The 24,799-nt window shown below is 39.8% G+C and overlaps 1 protein-coding gene across 2 annotated transcripts in view; it reads right to left on the reverse strand.

Moving 5' to 3' along the window:
* Nucleotides 1–17,753, reverse strand: part of tmem131 (transmembrane protein 131) — a 191,722-nt gene extending 173,969 nt beyond the window's left edge. For both annotated transcript variants that reach the window (XM_063054492.1, XM_063054491.1), the window contains exon 1: nucleotides 17,217–17,753. In XM_063054492.1, coding sequence (XP_062910562.1) covers nucleotides 17,217–17,367 — 151 coding nt within the window. In that variant the 5' untranslated portion in view covers nucleotides 17,368–17,753. The remainder of the gene's footprint in view (nucleotides 1–17,216) is intronic.
* Between the last annotated feature and the right edge of the window lie 7,046 nt (nucleotides 17,754–24,799).

Below are 24,799 nucleotides of genomic sequence, written 5' to 3' on the forward strand. Positions count from 1 at the left end.
TTCAGAAAGTAAGGAGGCATGGGATTCAAGGGGATCTTGCTTTGTGGATCCGGAATTGGCTTGCTCACAGAAGGCAAACAGCGGTTGTAAACGGGTTGAATTCTGCATGGAGGTCAGTGACCAGTGGTGTGCCTCAGAGATCTGTTCTGGGACCCCTTCTCTTAGTGATTTTTATAAATAATCTGGATGAGGAAGTGGAGGGATGGGTTAGTAAATTTGCTGATGGCACAAAGGTTGGAGGTGTTGTGGATAGTGTGGAGGGCTGTCAGAGGTTACAGCGGGACATTGATAGGATACAAAACTGGGCTGAGAAGTGGCAGACGGCGTTCAACCCAGATAAGTGTGAGGTGGTTCATTTTGGTAGGTCAAATATGATGGCAGAATATAGTATTAATGGTAAGACTCTTGGCAGTGTGGAGGATCAGAGAGATCTTGGGGTCCGAGTCCATAGGACACTCAAAGCAGCTACCTAAGTTGACTGTGGTTAAGAAGGCATATAGTGTATTGGTCTTCATCAACCGTGGGATTGAGTTTATGAGCAGAGAGGTAATGCTACAGCTTTATAAGACCCTGGTCAGAACCCACTTGGAGTACTGTGCTCAGTTCTGATCACCTCACTACAGGAAGGATGTGGAAACTATAGAAAGGGTGCAGAGGAGATTTACAAGGATGTTGTCTGGATTGGGGAGCATGGCTTATGAGAATAGGCTGAGTGAACTCGGCCTTTTCTCCTTGGAGCAGCAGAGGATGAGAGGTGACCTGATAGAAGTGTATAAAATGACGAGAGGCATCGATCGTGTGGATAGTCAGGCATTTTCCCCAGGGCTGAAATGGCTAACACAAGAGGGCACAGTTTTAAGGTTCTTGGAAGTAGGTACTGCAGAGATGTCGGGTAAGTTTTGTTTTTTAAAAACGCAGAGAGTGGTGAGTGCATGGAATGGGCTGCTGGCGACAGTGGTGGAGGCAAATACAATAGGGTCTTTTAAGAGACTCTTGGATAGGTACATGGAGCTTAGAAAAACAGAGCGTTATGGGTAACCCTAGGTAATTTCTAAAGTAAGTACATGTTTGGCACAGCACTGTGGGCCGAAGGGCCTGTATTGTGCTGTAGGTTTTCTATGTTTCTATAAACTAAGCTAGCTGTGGGAGATGGGGCACTTGAAGTACACAGAAGAAACTCTTTTAAAGAAAGGTTAATAAGATATGAAACCATAAATCCTTCTTTCCTTTCTGCATCAGCATTACCTTACATATTTAAGCATTTTATTTTTCATGCTCATTACAGACTTCCAGAATAGCTTTCGTCAGGACTAACCGATAGAAGAGATGGAAAGAGATTTGAAAGTGGGAGGAATCTCTTACCATTTCTTCTTTCAGTTAGTCCTGACGAAAGGTCTCAGCCCGAAACGTCGACTGTACCTCTTCCTATAGATGCTGCCTGGTCTGCTGTGTTCACCAGCAATTTTTGTGTGTGTTTCTAGCAAGGATGGATCACTTTTTCCAGATTACTTCCTTTGCTTAATATATGATTTGGTTAACTGCTAAATTGGTATGTAGCTTTGAAAGCTGACAAACAGGTTTCCCTCTTTCCTCATCTCTGAAGGCAAGTCACCTGTATCCAAACACTTACCCAAAATCTTATTCATTCAATGCCAAAGTTTTAATTTCACTTTTAACAAAATATATCATTCAGTAGTAATTATTAGCATCCAAACCTTGCTGCATGGCTATTTTTTAAATAGATATAGATGCATTATCAGGATGTGTATTTTCATTTCTCGCCTTAAACACCAAACAGATTAGTATATATAAATGACAATTATTAAAATTATTCCAACTGAAAATGTGCTCTGATCCAAGACACACTTAGCATGACAGCACCATGTTTACATCTATGCAAACCCCTTCAGTACAAACATTTGTTACAACTATTAAACATTTACCTGTAACATCTCAGCACAAAATCTCCACGTATTTCCCATGCTGTTCTTCATAATTACAAAACAGTGAGCCACATAAATTTCATTTTACTGTTACAAGTTTTACTTATGCTATTCCACATCCTCAGTTCAAGAAGTTGTTACTGTTTGAGTCCCTCCTTACTTAGCTTAAACTTTGGAAATGTTTTCAACAACTCCTGAAAAATGTTAAGCTATGATTATCCCCTAGGTCTGAGAGAAGCTAGCAATGATAGGGGCCAGGGGACAAAAACACTGTACTACAGTCAATCACTACTGAAAAAAATTCACCTTCAGACAATGTGTACCTCAAAATCAGAACCTGACAACACCTTCTATCTGTGCTTAAAGAGCAACTGTAAACATTTACTAAATGCTTCAGAAAAATACTGAAATTTCCAGCAGGCGGGTACAGTTAACATCGAGATCAGTGCAGCATTTTTAAAAAGTACATCCAGCAACAATAGAACTTAACAATTAAACAGCATAATTTCGCCTACCCAAGTGCTATGAGTTTCAGAACTGAATCACTCTGTTTTGCAACACAGAAAGCCATTCAGGTCATATCTATGCCAGATAAAGAATTATTCAAATTAATCTTTTTCCTACTCTTGTGAATTTCCAATTTCATATATCCAAGCTCCTGTTACAAAAGATAACCAAGCATCCCTTCAGCAGCTTTAGATGCAAAGCACAAATAATTCCATTTTATCTTCACCATTAACTTTAATTCCCTCTTCTGATGAACAACACAACCACCAGTGAAACAGTTTCACCTGGTTATCAAAGTGCCTCACAATGGCAAACACCCATCAATCATCTTTGTTCCTAGAAAAATTACATCTTCATATGTGGAAACTCAGTACTAGAAACACAGAAAACCTACAGCGCAATACAGGCTCTTTGGCCCGCAATGCGGTGCTGAATGTACTTTTTTAGAAATTAGCTGGGGTTACCCATAGCCCTCTATTTTTCTGAGCTCCACGTACCTATCCAGGAGTCTCTTAAAAGACCCTATTGTATCCACCTCCACCACCGTCACCACACGCTCACCACTCTCTGTGTAAAAAAACTTACCCCTGACATCCTCTCTGTACCTACTTCCAAGCACCTTAAAACTGTGCCCTCTCATGTTAGCCATTTCAGCCCTGGGAAAAAGCCTCTGACAATCTATACTATACTGGTTCGTTGTCCTGCATCCTGTCCAAGAGCTTGCATAGTTTCTGAAGCAAGGTGGCAACAATTGACTATACTATTATATCTCAGTAAGAGCAATGCAAGCAGATGGAGAATCAATATAGTGCAAGATTGTTAACACCATGTAGCACATTATTTCCTTTCTTGAAGTCTTAACGCCTGCCCTTCACACCTCATTGAAATGAAATCAGAAACAAAACCAATAATCATTTCTACTCTTAAAACAGTGCAAAATTAGACAAAATATCCATCTACTGCTATTCAAGATGCAGTTCTTCAGAAATTATATATTGATGACTGTGTACCTCTCTGCTTATATCAAAACACTCAAAACCAAATCCATGCATTCAAAAGTTTGAAATGAGATCTGATCTAACAGCGTTTTCCAAACCCAAAAATTGACTGTCAGACACACCTCCTATATTTGTCTACAACAAATAGAAAGCAGAAGGAAGAGTACCCCAAACAGGTCAAAAATAGAAATTCACTTAGAGATGACATTTCAAGATGGACATGATTTTCTCAAAGCAAAAGTAATTTTAACAGGAAGCACTCAGCAGTCCAATAGATTTAAAGTTGCCTTTATATGGTGCATTTTATGGCCTCTCGTATCCTAAAGTGTCTTAGCTGATTAAGCACTTCTGAAGTGTATGAAATGCTATAGCTAATTTATACAATGAGATTCCACATCAAATGTAAAAATGATAGTAATTGATTAATGTGCTGGCGATATTCATCCTTCTGCTAACATTAGCAATAAAACCTTTACTCTTCATCAAGATCATGCCTTGCTCTTTTTTTCCATTTGCCGAGTATGGGTGGGAATTCAATTTAACATTTCAACTGAAGACAGACAGCGTAGCACTCATCTAATCCCCTACTAGACCCCGGTCTAGATTATGCACTCAGGTCCCTTTCTGACCAAGATGAGAACGTAGGCAACCTAACAAAGGCTTTCATTTTGTTTCTAAACACTTTATAATATAACAGATCAAGTTTTATAATACAAACTGTGGCAGCAAAACTACATTAGGAAAACATTGCAAGAAATGTGACAGAGTGGCAGATCTTCAACCTTAAGTCAAGTGCAGCTTGACACTTTGCAAACTAAAATTGCACACCAAGAAAAATGTCATTCCTTTCTACAGAAAATAGGGAAATACATTATTTATGCATTAAAAACATCAAAACAAGAAAGGGTAGCAAAGTAAAACAATACTGAATTTTACTCTGCTACTGGAGTGCTTGTTGCAGCCACTAGATACTCAAGTGTTCTATTTCCACATATCAATAATCTGCCTCAAATGCAGATGGGGCAAATCATGTACACAACTTGTATTTATTAATATAACTAGTGTATTTTGTAAATTTCACTTTATATTTTAGTACACTTACATGCTGCCAAAATGGATGAAAGGAATTGTGAAGTTTTAAAAGCTTTTGTGACATCTTAACAACCAACTGTTCAGAAGACGCTGGATAGTCTAACACAATTCTAAATGACCAATTTGATACTTAAAAGACATTAAAATAAGCATTTAGCAAAGAAAGCACAGGCACTCATTTATAGTGATGTTAGTGATTAAAATTCTGATTTTCCACCTGACCCAGAAAAACCTTAATGAATTATTTTCCATAAAACTCAATCAGCACATTAAAGAATTGATAACAATAGTTGAAAACAATGTAATATGAACATTCTCACTTATCCTCCCCATGTCATTGGACAGAAGCACATGCCACCAGGCAAAAGGACAGCTTCCACCTTGCTATTACAAGACTACCGAATGGTCCCCTAATAAGATGGACTCTCAACTTTATGATCTACTTGATTATGGCCCTGCACCACTTTCAGCAAAACTTTATTCTGCATTGTTATTGCTTTCCTTGTGCTACTTCAATGCACTGTTGTAATGAAATGATCTGTATGAATGGCATGCATAACAACGCTTTTCACTGTACCCCAGCACATGTGACAATAATAAATCAATTTACAAGACTCAATGAGAAACCCAAGCTAAAACTGTTTATCAATATGCACTTTATTCTAAAGATTGCCCAGAGATAAATTTGGCACTCATCTCAAGTGCCATTGGTAGTTAAAAACATTAACTATAAAATGAGAATGGCCCATAAAATCTATTATACCGAAGACCATTAAAAAGTAATTGCAAAAGGCAATTACTACAGGAAATATGTAATTCCTTTTAGATTATCAAGACCACAGAATATGTCCACCTGGGCCATTCAAGTGATTCACTTTCACACTAGACATCAAGAATAGTCATGATGCTAGTTTTATATGAAATTACCTGTCTTATAACCATTTCCATCACATGGAATATCATTCCCAGATATCCCCAATACTCTTCTTTCAAGGAGATAATCACCAGCATTATTTGACTGTCTAAGGGATCGATTTCCAAGTTCCAATGGATGACAATTTTTTTTGGACATGAAAATACCTAGGTGCTCATAAGAGGATTCAATTAGCCAGCTTGTATCGCCATCATAATTCGTTAAAAACTTTGAGGCATGGCATTTAGTGTCAAACAGTTAAAATTCCTTGACAAAACTTTAAAGAATTAGAATCATACTGATCTCCTCTTCAATCCAAATTTTTGTTTAAGAAATGTGGTCAAACATTTTTCACAACCTAAATATTCCTAATTAGAACATTTCATTTTAAATGGACTGAAAAGTGAGATATCAAACAGACTTTGTTTTCCATTTGTGGTCACCTTTTTAAAAAAAAATTGAACTTTTATCAAAAATTAAATAAAACAGAATGAAACTATTAGTTAACCATGAACAGACTGGCATGTGAACAAGTAGGGGAACATGAAATTAAGCTAGCATTCAATTCCCCATATTCAGTTAGTGAAAGGGCAGAGCACATTGATAGAAATCATTCTTGAGGAGGAATACACAAAATTTTTACCAACATCACAGCTATTTCATACTTGTCCAACAATATGCAAACCTAGCAAAACAGAAAACAGGAATAAGCCATTAATTAGGCTTGTTCCACCATTCAGCACAAACAAGGTTGAAAAACCACTTCAATACCCTATTCTCCAAACATCTCTCCATATCCCTTTAGCATTAAGCAATATATTTACCTCCTCCCTAAATATATTTTATTATTATACCGGTCTTCAGTAGTACAGAATGGCCCACATTACAAAGGTAATTTTCCTTGCTCTCAATTTTATAATGGCATACACCATAACCAGAATCTGACTCCTAGTTCCAGATTTAACAACCAATAGCCAAACTCTCCATGTATTTAGTCTATCTAGAATATTATAGATTTCGCTGGGATCCTGTTGCACTCTTATAAAATCCCGTCAGTCTTTGCACTCCAGGCATCATTCCTTTCTTAATTTTTTTATCAATTTTCAAATTCATAAACATAACAATATTAGTACAAAGAGATTGGGATTACATTATTGGTACTTAGCATATACAAATATAAACTACAGGTAACACAAGTACACCAAGCCTCCCAAACTCTTAACGTAATTAAACATGATAAAAAGAAAAATGAAAAAATGTCAGGGAAAAAACCCAAATTAGAAAAAACTAAACTGAACTAAACAAAGCTGGGCTATTATATTACATCGGATACCATCATAAATGTCATTAACTCCGCTCCTCTGTCCATATATTTAAGGTTAATAAAAAGGATTCGGAAAAGGTCAAGTTACATCATATGAAAGTGTTGAATAAATGGCCTCCAAGTCTCTTCAAATTTAACTGAAGAATCAAAAGTGACACTTCTGATCTTTTTCTAAATTTAAACAAGATATAGTTCGGGAAAACCATTGAAGCGTAGTAGGAGGATTAATCTCTTTCCAATTCAATAAAATGGATCTTCTAGCCATTAATGTAACAAATGCAATCATCCGACGAGCTGTGGAAGATAAATAACTATGTTCCATCATTGGTAAACCAAAAATTGTGGTAATAAGGTGAGGTTTTAAATCAATACACAAAACTGTTGAAATAGTATCAACAATGTCTTTCCAATATCCAGGTATCATTCCGATGAACCCTTGTGGCATTCCCTTCATGGCAAGAACAGCTTTGCTCATATAAAGCAATCAAGACAGTATACAAAACTTCAGATGCGGCCTTACAGAGGCCCTGTACAGATGCAGCAAAGTTATCTTTGCTCTTGCACTCAGATCTCCTTGCAAATGAAGGTCAACACTTGACTTCCTACCTGCTTACTGCATTTGAATGCCCACCTTCAACAAATGGGGTAGAAAAACACCAAGTCTTGCTGCACATCACATAGAAGCAACTTGCCTACTGGCACAACAGGTCCATCTCAGTGACTCTTCACTCAACCCTGGAACATCTGGACAGAAATGTAGTTCATTCCTCGGTGATTTCAGAAGATCTGTCCTGGGCCCAGCTCATGGGTGCAATTACAAAGAAAGCACTACAGTGCTTCTACTTCCTTAGGAATTTGTGAAAATTCAGCATGACATCTGAAAGTATGACAGACTTCTACAGATGTGTGGGGGGAACAGTATACTGACTGGCTACATCACAGCCTGGTATGGAAACACCAATGCCATTGAACTGAAAATCCTACAAAAGGTAGTGGATACGGCTCAGTTCATCACAGGTAAAGCCCACATCATTGAACACATCTATACGGAATGTTGTCAAAGGAAAGCAGCATCCATCATCAGGGACTCCATCGCCGAGGCAATGCTTTCTTCTCATTGCTGCCAACAGGAGCCTCAGGATTCACACCACCAGGTTCAGGAGTAGTTATTAACCCTCAACTTATCAGGCTCTTGAATGAAAGGAGATAACTTCACTCAATTTCTCTTGCCTATCACTGAACTGTTCCCACAACTTATGGACTCAATTTCAGAATCAGGTTTATTATCACTGGCATGTGTCGTGAAATTTGTTAACTTAGCAGCAGCAGTTCAATGCAATACATAATATAGAAGAAAAAAAATAAATCAATTACAGTATACATATATTAAATACATTAAAAATCATGCAAAAACAGAAATATATTTTAAAAAGTGAGGTAGTGTTCATGAGTTCAATGTCCATTTTAGGAATCGGATGGCAGAGGGGAAGAAGCTGTTCCTGTATCTCTGAGTGTGTGCCTCCAGGCTTCTGTACCTCCTACCTGATGGTGACAGTGAGAAAAGGGCATGCTGGGGGTCCTTCAAGGACTCTTCTTCTCATGTTCTCGATATTTATTCCTCACTTATTTATTACTACTATTTCTTTCCTTTTGTATTTGCAGTTTATTGTCTTTTACACACTGGTTGTATGCGCAATTGGTGTGGTCTTTTATTGACTCTATTATGTTAATTGGATTTATTGAGTATGCCCACAAGAAAATAAATCTTTGGGTTGTGTATGGTGACATATATGTACTTTGATAGTAAATTTACTTTGAACTTTAAGTACTACAGATAGTGAAAATCTAAAACAAAAAGAATGCTGGAAACACTCAGCAGGTCCGGCAGTATTTATAGAAAAAAAAATTAATTTTCAAACTGAAAACCCTTACTGTTAAAACTCTTAAACCTTTGCCCCCCGCCCCCCCCAATGTCCATTCAGATAATAATACATTGCAGACTTTAGAAGAGATGGACAAATCCATCTTTCCATTTTAAACTACATCTGCCATGCATTAGCCTTCTCAACCAATTTGTCTAACGCACATTGGAACCTCCTTGCATTCTCCTCATAGCTCACATTTCCCCTCCTGCCACAATTCAGCCAATTTATGCGTCATCTGCAAACTTGGAGATATATTTACTTTCCTATCCAAATCATTAATATTTATTGCAAATAATTGCAGTTTAAGCATTGACCCTAGCAACATCGCTCATCATTACCTGTCACCTAAGAAAAGTCACCAAATTCACTGGAAATATTATATAAACAAGTTTAAAGAGCAAAAAAAACCAGCTGTGTTTTCTGCACAGAAGTTTTCAGACTATATGAATGCGCAATGGGATGAATCTCCTTTTGAGCAAGGTAGGCAATTTCCCTGTTAACAAGTTTGCATTACACTGACCCTGTTTGTTGGACAGGAAAAAGGCATCTGCCGGGATGGTTCTTGAGGGAAGTTGGCCTTTCATGAAAACAGTAAGAAAGATCCATCAGTGAGAGAACAGGATCGGACATGGGTTTTGCTCTACTGGAAATAGAAATGAAAGGTAACGTGACTGACGTGAGGAAGTGAGTGAAGGGGCCTGGGCAGAATGTTGAGCAGCAGCCAAACAGAACTGCTGCAAGCTTATAAATAAAGTTTATGAGGAACAGGAATTTTCAGTCTTTACTGAAATTATGCCAAGTTAAACTTACTACGAAAGCCACTTTTGACAACCCCTTTTTCACAACGTTTAAGAATTGTTCCAATTAAAATTGGATCATTCCTTAATCTAGCCTGATGCTACTAACTATAGTTCATTTTAGTAAGCTCCAGAGATTCAACTGCACAAATTCCCCTTCACATAAATATCCTTCCCTGCCACCTTTTCAACACAAATTCATGCCCAATACAGGCCAATCAACTGTAAAACTATTGATCCAACAGATAGTTGGATTATACTTCCTTCATTAAAGCCTTCACCCCTTCATAACAGGAAAGTGTAGAGCAGCAGAGGATTCCTGGGGCCCATGTCCACTGATCCTTCAAAGTTGCCATGTAAATTGATAGGATTGTTAAGCGTATGGTGTGTTGGCCTTTACTAGTCAGGAGATTAAGTTCAAGAGCCACGAGGTAATGTTGTAGCTCTATAAAAACCTGGTTAGATCACACTCGGAATATGGTTTTCAGTTCTGATCACCTCATTACAGGAAGATTGCAAAAACTTTAGAGAGGGTTCAGAGATATACCAAGATGATGCCTGGACTAGAAGGCACATCTTATTAGATAGGCTGAGCAACTAGGGCTTTTCTCTTTAGAACAAAGGACGATGACAGGTGACTTGATAAAAGGTGCACATGATAAGCAGCCTGAGACTTTCTGCTGGATGAAAACGGCTAATACAAAGGAGCATAATTTTAAGGTGATTGGAAGAAAATATTGTGGGGGATGTCAGGCAAGTTTAAAAAAAAGTGGTGGGGAACACACTGCCAGGGCTGGTGGTGAGGCAAATACATTAGGGGCATTTAAGAAACTCCTAGGTAGGTACATGGATGATAGAAAAATAAAGGGTCATAGAGGAAGAAAGGATTAGATTGATTTTAGAGTGGGTTAAAAGATCAGCACAACATCATGAATGAAGGGCCTGTGTTGTGCTGGAGTATTCTATGCTCTAAACATGTAAATATTTCGAAAAGCTCCCCCCCCCCCAAAGAATGTAATTCAATTTTCAGTGCAGCTGGTTTCAAAATAATCCAATTTCAGTCATGGAAAAGTCAATTATACCATTTATATCTATGAAACAGAACTTTAATAAAACTTTTTCAGAAAGGTATATTTTTTTAAAACATAAAAAATTCAGACTCAGCAGAACTCATTCTGTAAAGTGAAAATCAAGTCCAACTTTATATAAGCAACAAAGGAAAGTACAATACCACATTAACTGCCTACGCTTTTAGTTTCCAACCTGCCTAGTTTTTGAAACATACTCAAAGGTTGACAGGAAGCCACACAAGTTCTTATCAACACTGAAGTTGAAGCTGATAATATTAACTTCTCTTTGCAAGCAAAAGCCATCACCACCTTATTTGTGCTCTCAGTTTGGCTGCTGCTCAAAATTCTGCCCAGGATCCTTCAATCACTTCTTGTGACTTAGTCATGTTACCTTTCATTTCTATTTCCGGTAGAACAAAAACCTATGTCCTACTCTGTTCTCTCATTGATAAATCTTTCTTACTGTTTTCATGAAAAACCAACCTCCCCATTCTGTTCTCTTAGCTGAAGAACCATCCCAGCACATGCTCAAACATTATTCCCTTTTTTGTACAACAAACAAGAAAAAAGTAATGCAAAATGTAAGCCTGCATTACACTTCAGTATGTAATGCAAACATATTAACAGGGAAGTTGCCTAGTCAAAAGGAAATCCATTCCATTGTGCATTCAACGAAGTCTGAAAGCACTTACAAAATTATCACTCATGGCACAACTCAATATTTATCTACTGGATTTTAATGAATCATGAATTTAAAAGATTCACAATATTCAGAAGTACTCTACACCAGTTATTTTCCTCTTCACCTCAGATTCGTGTCTCTCTCAATTCCACACATTCTCCCCCACCGCTCCCCAATTCACCTATTCTTTCCTCACTGCCCTAATCCCCAAAGAAAAACACATGTAGTCAAACTCTTCCTGAACCCACTTCTGACTCTTGTTTTCATGCCTTCTATCCTAACATCTCTAAAATCTTGAGCAACATTTCCTTATCTCACCTGTCACTTTCAAACATCTGCTTCAGCTTCTTCTTCATGGAAGAGCTGTTTGTCAGTCTTAACGATAACATTCAGTTCTATATCTTCACTGTTTACTGCCAAACCCACAATCACCTGTGTTACTTGGGCCCATTCTGAACCAATGAAAACCTCCCTCAACTATCAAAGATCAAGTACATTAAGCTTACAGTGAGGGTTAAAAGTAACGAACTTCAACACCAACTGGCTACGCAGGCCAAACACGGCAAAAATGTGGACTATATGTTAAGCTTTAAACCCCACATCCTGTCCAGATAATGTTTATTTATATCTACACTATTCATATCCATTTTACTTCAGCCAACCACAAGTTCCTCTCTTCATACCTGCTATCTTTACAGTTGACTTCTTATTATCCTGGCAATTTTTCTTTATTCTCCACTTACCTTAAACATCTAGTTGTACAGTACTGTGCAAAAAGTATTAGGTTTAATATATAAAACAGTTCATCTAAAATTTTTGCACAATACTGTATTTGCCAGCTTGAAGTGGAGAGCAAAGGATTGAAGTGGCGAGGGTGGAGCACCTTGGGAGGGGCATGGGAAGGTGTCAGAGAAGGAGCAGCAGGGGCAAGGTGGGTGTAGACACGCAAGGCCCTGAGACTCTAGGTAAGGTCATTTGATTTCAAACCATTTGTTTATTGGTCATTATGGAATGTCTCTCCGGTGCTTCCCATTCTCTTCCCCTTTTCCCAACCATGACTTCCCCTCTCTCTGTCCCCTTCCCACTCAGTCCACAATAGAGACTCGTATCAGAAACAGATTTATCACTCACACAAATTTGTTTTTTGCGGCAGCAGTACAGTGCAATACATAAAATTACTTTAGTACTGTACAAAAGTCTCAGGCATGCCAGCCATACAACTAGACTTTTGCAGAGTACTGTATAAACCTTAGTTGCAAATGCAGAAGAAACAAAAATTTCCCCCCTCCCCCTTTTCTTTCTCCCTAGGCCTCCTGTCCCATGATCCTCTCATATCCCTTTTGCCAATCAACTGTCCAGCTCTTGGCTCCATCCCTCCCCTCCTGCCTTCTCCTATCATTTTGGATCTCCCCCTCCCACTTTCAAATCTCTTACTAGCTCTTCTTTCAGTTAGTCCTGACGAAGGGTCTCGGCCCGAAACGTCGACTGTACCTCTTCCCAGAGATGCTGCCTGGCCTGCTGCGTTCACCAACAACTTTGATGTGTGTTGCAAAAATCAAAGACCTAACATTTAATTAGTCTTTACCTCAAGAGGATTCAAAATCAAGTCAGGAAGTTATGCTTCAAATTGCAGATTCAATATAGAGCACTGCCTCTAGTTTTGGGCAACAAACCTCAGCAAAGGTCAACTTGGAAGTAGTATGATTTACAAACCGACAAGGAGCAAATCGTCTACTTGAAAAGTCTTACGTAGTTAAGAAGAACTAGGCTTCGCAATATAGACATTTCTCACTTGCCCAGAAACAGGGCATCTCTGTATTTCATCCATGTTCATGCCAGAATACAATACCCATTTCCACATTTTGACTTTTCCTGAGGGAAGGATTCCTCTACTGTAGCATCTAATAAATATGACCCAGATCTACCCAGTTTGATGTGAACAATGCTACACTATACTTTAGTGTCCTTGATCAGATTGTACCTGGGGAAGTGAGATTAGAATGAATAGTGTTGGCTTTCCCAGACTTTCCAAGTATGAGCAGATCAAAATTAGACAGCATTCTGAAGTTAAACCAGAGTCTTGCACAATAACAAAAGGACTAAGTCTTGTGTTAGCATAATATGTGCCTTATGTACAACTAGGAATTGTTTGCTTTGCCTTAGCTATGGTCATGAACCTTTAAAGGGTGATTTTACTTCCACCACTTCATCATTTGTCATATCTTTAAAAATTCATTAGTTATTTTTATTTCCTCAAAACCAAGTATGCCCACCTACTGTTGCAAAACATCCAGAAGCAAAAAGAATCACTATTGTCAGGAATACAAGTCAGATTCTAGTGAAAAGTCTGAGACTGATTTGTAATTGTTACGACAGCCAGGAAGGGAAAATGAATTTGAAACAGGCTTAGTTTCAACTCAGGTCAACAGGGATGGTAGAAAGAGGAAATGCAGCTAACAAGCTATGCACTCAGGCACATAGATTCATCATTGAACTCAAGCTCTTCATTTCACTATACCAACATACAAATGTAAACTACATTATAAAGCAGTTAACCATGAGGAAAGGAACACACACTTTAAAGAGTTTTGATTGCATGTATCCAAACTAATTCATGATACAACAGTGAGGTTGGAAAATCTTATTTGCTTGGAAGTTTATTGGATCTCATTCACAATGTAAAACTCACTTGGGCTTATTATGACACCCATTAACATGGGTAGTTCTCAGACTAATGTACTTCTAAATCTTATCCCATCAGCATGGATCAATTTCTACATGTATATTAAAATCAGCTAACTTATCTCTGCACATTTCCACACATCATCTTACTTGATTTTGCCAGGTTATTTTCCACAACATTACTGAACAGAATAGGCCTTAAATTGCTCTATCTATAAACAATGCACAAAACCAAGCCACTGGATTCAAGAATCCATCCCTAACTACTCTTTCGAGGTGCTTGTAGCTGGACACTCAAGCTTCAGTGGTTAATTCTTGCGAACACTTCAAACATTATTCCTATTCCTCATCACAACAACATAGCCCTCTGGAACATTGCTCAGTTTTATGCCCATCTTACATGTCATCCCATTGAATCACCTGTACTTTTACCACATCATGACTCTCTCTGACCATCCACTCAAATTTCTCCGAACACAAACCCCAGTACTTTCCAACCTCCACTTCTTGTACTCTGCCAGAAATACCATTCCTGTCAAATCATAGCCCCACTTCTGGACTTGAGTACGTAACCATGGTTTAAAATTCAGTTCAGCTGAGTAAGAGTTACATACCCTTCGTCTACTGCGACTATGCCAATCATGTCTATTCATACTAATCCCACTACTTGCATTAACTCTCTCTCCATCCCTTCCTCATTTAAATAATGTCTAGATGCCCATTACTGATCCTGCCTCCAACACCCCTTCCTGCAGCCAATTCCAGATAGCAGCTACTCTGAAACGTTTATCCCGCAGATCCTCTTTAAACTTGTGTTGCTACTTTCAGGGAACTACATACTTGTACATCAAGATCTGCTCAACAACACTCCCTAGGGAACTGCCATTCACAGTGCTCATCCTGCCTGGTTTAACTTCCTAAAACGCATCACTTTGCACTGAAGGTGAATGTTTTATTGTCAAAGCCCGGTCAGTTTGTTCAAGCAAACAAATTACTCCAACTTATCATGCAAAAGAGTGTGCAAACCTCGAAAGCCTGGAATCGATGTCATTCTCATTTGAGTACGAAGGTTGTGGAATGAAGACCCACTCCAAAACCCTAGCTTAAAATTCCAGGTACACACACTAAACGGAACTTTGCAGCATCAGTGATCGTTCAGACAAGATATTAAAATAAAGCACTGTATGCTCAGCTCAATATAAAAGATCCCATAACAGAATTGAACTGCAGGAAATTAACCCCAAGCAATGTTTCACAAAAAGATCACCATATCATTATCACACTGAGATCTTGCTGTGCACAAGTCAGTTGCCACATTTCCTCTATTGCATCTATGGTAACACTTAAAGTTCTTCATTGACCAGAAAGGTACAGTACTAATTTCAAGTCTGTCTTTAGACAAAGACTTATCCCTCAACGAAAGATTTAGTCATTTGCCTCACTGCTGCTTGTAGATGCTCTGTACACTGAATGCCACGTTTGCCTTTTATAAATGTTTAATCATTTAAAAAATAAATTAATTGACTGCAAAGTGTTTTTGATATCTCAAGGACATGAAAAGCCCTATTTAAAAGTTCACAAGCCCCAAGCTCTCCAACTTTCACTGGACTCCCAAAATTACTGAACACTATAACTAACCTAAACTCTCAAGATCATTTCTTTAAAACCGTTTTCACACTGCTTCTTTGCTGCTCCCCTATCAGATCAACACCACTTTCTCATTACTTTCTTAGACTCTACACTGCTTAGACTTGTCTGCCCGAAAATACATATTAACAATATAAAAAATAACTATGACTGCAAACAAAGGACGAATAACCATGGCATTAATCAACTCATACTCTTAAGCCATGTCAAAATTTGACATTAGCTTTCATTTTGATTGGAAGTGATTGAGTCAGAGGGGTAGAAGCGAAGAAGACTTATTCCAAGTGGTAACCCCTAATACAATGTTCCAACTCTTCTTGGATGATATTAATGTGAGTCATACAACTTCCTGATAGCATAAAAAAAGACATTTCCACCTCTTGACACCCCACCCCTCATGAGGGTCAATTTGTCAAATCATGCAAGGCATTATATAGGTGGTGCTTCGGAACACTTTGTCTGGGCAGCTGCTCGTCAGGTATCAAACAATATGTTAATACATGCTTGGAGGAAGGCCTACGTAAAGTGACATAGCTAACTTAAAGTGAAGCCCATTACTTTAGCTGTAGACAAATTGAAATGCAGAAGTGATGTAAAGTTTTCAAGAACTGTAGTTGTGTATGAAAAGTCAATGTCACAAAATTTCAGCTCCCTAAGCCTGACAATTATCGATCATTGCCAGAGATACTAATAAATGAGATTTTGCTATTTTTACCAGTTGATCAGGCTACATTTACTAGAGCTTAAACAGGCTCATCACAGTGTTTGTCTATTTTAGCAAACTCCAACACTAACTAATCCACACAAAGCTCTAAACATAAAATGGGGCGATACTTTTTATTTAACATGTTCGTGTATGAATATTATTCCTTCTTCCTTTGTGTACCAATGTAATGGAAAAAACAAAGTAAACCAAGTTCCTCACTAAAAAAAATTGAAATGTCACTTTCACTAATATCGACAACAAATTAATGCAAGCCATTCGGAGAAACGCTAAACTTCTGACAATTCAAGTGATAAAGGTCAAATTAAGTAATTCACAAGAAAAGGATGTAAATACTCAGATCTCACTTTTGTCCAAGCATCGTGTTCCTCTGCTGCCTTGGTTTATTTAAGTCTCTTACACTAAAGGCCCCAACATATTTTCCAGAGAGAATGAGCAAATTAAATACTTCCGACTTGCTCGCAGAAACGCTCCTACGGATCGCTCAAAGATATTTTTAAAATAAATTACCATTCCCTGAAGGGGTTAGGAATAAAAACACCTCGTGTCAGTGTGTTTTTATTGTGGCCCTTCCTTCTCCCTTTAGGCCGAGCGGAGCCTCGGGCTGGTGTACATAAGAGTGGCGGCCAACCGCCTATCCCGGGCGGCTACGACACCTGAACCTCGCTGGCCTCGTTAATCCATACCCTCTTAAATAACGTGCCTAAAAACATATTTCATTATAGAAGCGGCCTTAAAACAACAGGAGGCTAAATTTAGACAGGGAGGAGAGGCTTCCGATCGGACCCTTCAAAAATAATTTACCGCTTTTTTACGCATTCTTTATTAAATTAAATTAAAATTATGGTCAGTGAAGACGGTGCTTGGGGGGGGGGGAAGGTTGATAATAGCGATTATGTTTATTTAACTAACCTTCTGTCGTCCCCTCCGCCAGGCGCACACAGGCCGTAATAAATAGATGGAGTCCCAAAAGTAGCAGTGCTGGCGGGGAGGGACAAGTGCTAGCGCTCCACCGCGGCTGCTGTCCCGAGCTGTGCGAACCCGCCGCCTTCCACTTCGCCATGCTGCTTTCCGACTGACTGAGAGAGTGTGGTTGCAGCCCGGGTGGGTGCTGGGAGGCGAGGGAAGGGGAGGGGTAGGCAGGCGCGACCCCTCAGCTCGCCTGTGAACACACAGCCTGACTCGCCCTGCCTCTGACTGTGCGCTGGTTACAGCACCTCCCTTTTCACTACCGTTCGCACACCTCCCCTCCAAAGCTCACGGCAAACTAAAGAGGAAATACTTAGAAGCATCAACACAGAATAACAAACGCAGTTGCCTCCTTCTATTTCCTCTATTTTCCACGTCTCTTTCCTACTTCACTCTTTCACCTTTTGCTCCAAATCTCTCAGCCACATCCTCTTTTCTTTCTCAAACACACACGCTCAATATTCTTATCCCGCCCCACCTCCTCTTCTACCGCTATACCTTATACTATCTTCTGCCGACTCTCTCAAACACAGTCTCCTTAACCATTCCCTCGTCTTTTTCTTTCTTCTTCTACCCCCTCTCTTCTCCCTTCCTAGAAAATTGCTAATGAGAAATCCCACCAATTAAGCAAGGGCCAAATCAGAGAAAGAGGAAATGCTAAGTACTCACTAATAACCTACACTATCATAAAGTGACATTATTACTCCTCACCAACTCAAAAGGCAAAGAGCTCCGCCAACTAAAACTAACGAACATGAGACCCATAAACTCATCTATCTGATTCATTGCTTTTTTCTCTTTGAACACCAATCACAACCCCATCCCGCCAGAAATAAAATAAGGAGGCCACCAATTAGGGATATGAGCAATGCTGACATGTGAATTTTAAGAATTTTAAGTTTTTTAAGAAATGGGGATTTATTTAAATCCAAGACTAAAGTGAAGTAAAATGTTATATATGGTGAATGAAATACATCCAGGAGTGGTTACCTACACAGGTACTGTATTAATATAGAGCTCTTAAGAAAAGAAAACAACATGCATAGACAATGTTTACACAATTTAAGAATATTATTAAAGTCTCAACATTTTATATAACCATATAACAATTACAGCACGGAAACAGGCCATCTTGGCCCTTCTAGTCCATCCCGAATTCTTACTCTCACCTAGTCCCACCGACCTGCACTCAGCCCATAACCCTCCATTCCTTTCCTGTCCATATAGCTGTCCAATTTAACTTTAAACGACAACATCGAACCTGCCTCAACCACTTCTGCTGGAAGCTCGTTCCACACAGCTACCACTCTCTGAGTAAAGAAGTTCCCCCTCATGTTACCCCTAAACTTTTGCCCTTTAACTCTCAACTCATGTCCTCTTGTTTGAATCTCCCCCACTCTCAATGGAAAAAGCCTATCCTCGTCAACTCTATCAGTCCCCCTCATAATTTTAAACACCTCTATCAAGTCCCCTCTCAACCTTCTACACTCCAAAGAATAGAGATCTAACTTGTTCAACCTTTCTCTGTAACTTAGGTGATGAAACCCAGGTAACATCCTTAATACTATAAAATGCACTCTTCACCTTACAGTCTCCTCCTTGTGACCTTGCACCTTATTGTCAACCTCCAATGCACTTTCTCTACTGTAACACTTTATTCTCCACTCCTCTATTATATTATTTGACCTTGCACTACCTCAATGCATTGTTGTAATGAATTGATTTGTATAAATGGTATGCAAGACAAGTTTTGAAGATACCTCAGTATATATGACAATAATAAACAAATTTACCAAATTGCTGCATCTGACATATGAAAATCAGAAAAAGATTTATTATCACTGTTCTGTGTGAAACAGACCTGACGAGGGGTCTCGGCCCAAAACATTGACCCTTTATTCATTTCCAGAGATGATGTCTGATCTGCTGAGTTCCTCCTTGAGTGTTTGTTACTCTGGATTTTGTAGCATGTCTTTTGTATTTGAACTGTGTTGGTATAGGCCAAAATTTTATGGTTGCAAGCACAGCAAAATTGTTAATGTTGAGCACCAAATAACTGTGAAACTGACAACAACTTCTAGAGAATCCACAAGAATAGTTAAACATGTAAATAGAGGAGTTACTACTAGTAATTCCTTGTACCTGCACAGGTAATTACAGATATTCTAGCATAGTCTACATACGGCAGGAGGAGAGAGAGCCGTGCGCCGCACGTGCGCAGTCCTTCAGTGAAAAATGATATTGTATCCGTTAAATAGGGGCCGTGGACAATTCTGATTTGATGGAGGGGGACATGAAAGCACAGAGGAACATCTGGAGAAATTTCTGAAACGCTCGTTCGCTGCTGTCGTTACTGCATGGTCAGGAATCTTCCGGAGCGTAGGCCTCAAAATCCCCGGCTTTGCCTGCTGTTGGGGAACGAGATTGAGGTCGAATCGTTTGGACAGAGATGGCGCTCAGTACTCAGTGTCGGAGAGCTGATTCGGAGGCTCGAAGTTTTCGGATGACTCAGAGACGGATTGTGGTCAGGCAAGGCTGGGAGAGTTTTTCTTCCTTCTCCCGTCTGCGTGAGATGTGGGATATCTGAGAGACTTTGAACTCTTACTGTGCTCATGGATTTCTTCATCAAGTTACGGTATTGTTGCACTGTTGTAACTATATGTTATAATTATGTGGTTTTGTCAGTTTTTTCAGTCTTGGTCTGTCCTGTGTTTTGTGATATCACACCTGAGGAAATATTGTATCATTTCTTAATGCATGCATTATTAAATAATAATAAAAGAGGACTACGTGTCTTCATAATCTAATCTAATCTAATCTGATACTGTAATTTGACTACAGAGGTACTGGTGATCTTGGTTCTGGAGTGTGATCAATGCAGGTACAGCAGTTTCCATTCATTCTAAAGGTAACTGGATATAAATTAGTGATAATGAACCTGATTCTGATTTTAATTAGCTCCATTGTCACAAGAAGTCCATTCTTACAGGAGTCCTGATGATGGATCTCAGCCTGAAACATCGACTTTTAGTCCTCTCCATTGATGCTGTCTGACCTGCGGAATTCCTCCAGCATTTTAGACCATGAGATGGGAGCAGAATAAGGCATTCGACCCATTGATCACAGCTGATCCATTTCCCTCTCAACCTCATTATCCTGCCTTCTCCACATAACCTATCAACCTCTGCCTTAAATACGCCCAAAGAACTGGATCCACAGCTCCCTGTGGCAACAAACTCCACAGGTTAACCACTCTAGCTGAATAAATTCCTACTCAACTCTGCTTTAAATGGATGTCCCTCTATTCTGAGGTTGAGCTCTCTGGTCCTAGACTCAACCACTAAAGGAAACATCCCCTCCATATCCACTCTATCTAGGACTTTCAAAATTTAATAGGTTTCAATGAGATTCCCCCTCATTCTTCTAAATCCTCGTGAGTACAAGGCCAGGGCCATCAAACACTCTTCATATGATAAGCCTTCCATTCCCAGAATAATTTTCGTGAACTTCCCTTGACCCCTCTCCAATGTCAGCACAACTTTTCTTAGATAAGTGGACCAAAACTGCTCAAAGTGAGGCCTTACCAGTCACTACACACTGGAGGAACTCAGCAGGTCAGGCAGCATCCATGGAAACGATCAGTCAGGGTCTTCATTAGGGTTCCGGCCTGAAACGTTGACTGATCATTTCCACGGATGCTGCCTGACCTGCTGAGTTCCTCCAGCGTGTTGTGAGTGTTGCTTTGACCCCAGCATCTGCAGAGTATTTTGTGTTTACAAGGCCTTACCAGTGCCTTGTGAAGCCTCAGCATTACATCCGTGTTTTTATATTCTAATTGTCTCGAAATGAATGCTGACATCGCATCTGCCTTCCCTACTACTGACTCTTAGGGAATCCTGCACAAGGGCTTTCAAGTCCCTTTGCACCTTGGATTTTCGGATTTTCTCCCCATTTAGGAAATAGCCTGTGCTTTTGTTCCTTTTACCAAAGTGCATTATCGTACACTTCCTGATACTGCATTCCATCTGCCACTTCTTTGCATATTCTCCTAATATAGGTTGTCTACAGCCTCCCTTCTTCCTCAATACTACCTGCCCCTCCACCTATCTTTGTATCATCTCCAAACTTATGCATAAAGCCATCAATTTTACCATTCAAATCATTGACATACAATGTAAAAAGACACAGTCACAACACTGACCTTTGCAGAATACCACTAGTCACTGGCAGCCGATCAGTAAAGGCTCCCTTTATTCCCATGCTTTACCTCCTGCCAATCAGCCAATGCTCCACCCATGATAGTATCTTTCCTGTAATACCATGAACCCTTATCTTGATAAGCAGCCTCATGTGCAGCATCTTGTCAAAGGCCTTCTGAAAATCCAAATACACAACATCAACTGATTTTCCTTTGTCGACTCTGCTTGGTATTTTCTCAAAGTATTCCAACAGATTTGTTCAGGCAAGATTTTCCCTTAAGGAAACCATGCTGATTTTGGCTTATTATACCATGTGCCTCCAAGTAACCTCATCTATTTTCAAACAAGAGAAAATCTGCAGATGCTGGAAATCCAAAAACAACACAAACAAAATACTAGAGAAAGAAAGGAAGGGGGAGGAGCACCAAAGAAAGGTGATGGGCAAGTAAGGAGGTAAGGTGAGAGAGAAAAATGAGAAGGATGGGAAATTCGAAAAATCGATGTTCATGCCATCAGGTTGGAAGCTACCCAGACGGGGTATAAGGCATTGTTCCCCCAACTTGATTGTGGCCTCTTTACAACAGTAGAGGAGGCCATGGACTGACATGTCCTTACCTGCCCATCACCTCCCTCTGGTGCTCCTCCTCCTTCCCTTTCTTCCATGGCCTTATGTCCCCTCCTATCAGATTCCCCCTTTTCCAGCCCTTCCTTTATCTCTTTCACCAATCGACTTCCCAGCTCTTTACTTCATCCCTCCCCCTCTCCCTGTTTGACCTATCACCTTGTATTTCTTCCTCCCCTCCTCCCACACCTTCTTACTCTGACTTCTCATCTTTTACCCCCAGTCCTGATGAAGGGACTTGGCCTGAAATGTTGACTGTTTACTCTTTTTCACAGATGCTTCCAGGCCTTCAGAGTTCCTCCAGCATTTTGTGTGTGTTGCTTGGCCTATATTTTCCTTTCTTCTGCCTTGCTCCCTTCTTGAAGAGTGGAGACACATTTGAAATTTTCCAGTCCTCCAGAACCATGCCAGAATCTAGTGAATCATGAATGATAATTACTAATGCCTCCACTATCTCTTTGGCTAATCTTTTCATTTTGTGTGTGTTACTCACAAGAAAACTGTTGGAGAAGAGGTGGCCACATTACACTGAGGAAGATTCAGAAAGGTCTTAGGGCAATGATGCACCGTTGTTTGACACTAGTCTTTTCTGACATTGGTTTTGTTGTAGATCTGTTGTTTAGTATTCCGACTTGCAAGTTATTGTGAAGAACTGTAAGATGAAGACAAGTTTCTGTGGCAGCCCATTTTGAGAAAGCTATTTCAAAATCCCTCCTGAGTAATTGTGTCAAAGTTTTTTTGTGATGAGTAGTGTTTTGTGTTGCTTCCTGCCTTTTCCTTGGTGAATGTCATGCTCATTTTGTTTCTAAATGAATGGAATTGAGACTATGATTCCAGAAGGAACTCTTGTTAGCAGTAGGAGATGGTTGAGGAGGACCCTGGCAATACATTTCTCCTGGCAGACAGTAGAAAGAATCCTCTGTGGATACCACACTTATTTCCTTCTAAAGATGGCAATGATTGCAGCATCTGAGGGTCTCCTGGTATACCTTTCTTTTCCCATATTTTGACAGTGAGATTGTGGATTTGTGACTGAAGCTCTTCACTCTTAAGCTTTAGGATTTCAGCAGGGATGCCACCTGTTCCCAAGATCTTGCTGTTTTTGAGTTGGGATGTGACTTCAACTTTTTGTTAGTCAGGAATGGTAACAAGGCTGGATGAACAGATTGCCATGGGATGAAATTGAGAGCACTCATATCTAGGACCGAGTCAATGATCTTCAAAATGTTCCTTCCAGCATGGATTGACTGCCAATCTGTTCCTGATTAGTTTATTCCCTTTCTTAGTTCTCAATGGTGTGATTATTTGGGTACATGACCTGTAAATTAATTTTACAGCACTGAAGAACCCATGCATGATGTCAGTCAGTTGCTGAGCCTCCTGCATTCTCTACATCCACCAACTGTCCATTAGGTCATGTGGTTCCTGGTGGACCACTGTCTTCAGATACAGAAGAGCTGTTTAGTTTAACTTGATTACAGATGATCTTCCAGTCCAGGAAAACATCATACTTGCAGTTGATTGGCCCTTTGATTTCCTTGTCATTTTGATCAAGCCGGTCTTGATTTTTGTTTGTAGGTAAACCAAGAATATCTTGACATGTTTCAATTACGGTGGATTTCAAGTCAGCCAATGGGCTGTGGAGACTTGGCCACTCTTGTAGACTGGGAGCTGACAGGTTGTTTCTGTGGCCCTTTGAAAAAGAGCTGCCTTCACGAAATCCTTGTGAGATTTGGCATGAATCTTCTTATGGCAATGCTCCAGTTGACACCAATATTTTGGGACCTAGATTGTTATAAATAAAAGAATAGATTAGGCAGTGGTCAGTCGAGCAGTCATCTGTTCCTGCCATGCCACAGATGATATGAACATCTTTGCAGATTGAAATGCAGTCAATGATATAATGTAACAGGTCCCAGTGTTTGAATCAGGCCTGGTGCCACAATATCTGATAAGTGACATACAGTAGATGACAACAAGGTTTGACTCCCAGATGAGCTCGATGACTTTTATGCTCCCTTTGACCATCAAAACATAGCTGCACTTTCACAGACTCCCCAAAGCCGACACCCCTGTGATTTCAGTCTTTGAGACTGATGTGAGAGCATCTTTCAGCAGGGTCAATCCACAGAAAGTATCCAGCCCAGTCGGGGTACCTGGCCAATTACTGAAGACCTGTACTGATCATCCAGCTGGAGTGTTCACTGAGATCTTTAATCTCTCCCACATGCTTTAAGCAGGCTTTACTTAGACCAGTGCCTAACAAGAATGTGATAATCTGCCTCAACTACTATCATCCAGTAGCACTTACATCCACTGTGCTTTGAGAGGCTGGTGGTGAGATGTATCAACTCCTGTCTGAGAAGTGACTGGGATCTGCTTGAATTTGCCTACTATCACAAATGGTCAAGGGCAGATGCCGTTTCATTAGCTCTTCAATCAATCCTGGAACATCTGGAGAGTGAAGATGCATATAACAGGATGCCCTACATTGACTACAACTCGGCATTCAATAGTATCATCCCCTCAAAACTAATCAATAGCCTTCAAGCCTTAATAACCTCCTTGTACAACTGGATCCTCGATTTCTTCACTTGCAGACACCAGTCAGTTTGGATCTACAATCTCATCTCTTCTGCAATCACCATCAGCACAAGTGAACTGCAAGGCTGCACGTTTAGCTCCCCACGCTGCTCAGAACCAGG

This window comes from Mobula hypostoma, chromosome 7, assembly GCF_963921235.1.
Source record: "Mobula hypostoma chromosome 7, sMobHyp1.1, whole genome shotgun sequence".
Classification (NCBI taxonomy): Eukaryota; Metazoa; Chordata; class Chondrichthyes; order Myliobatiformes; family Myliobatidae; genus Mobula; species Mobula hypostoma.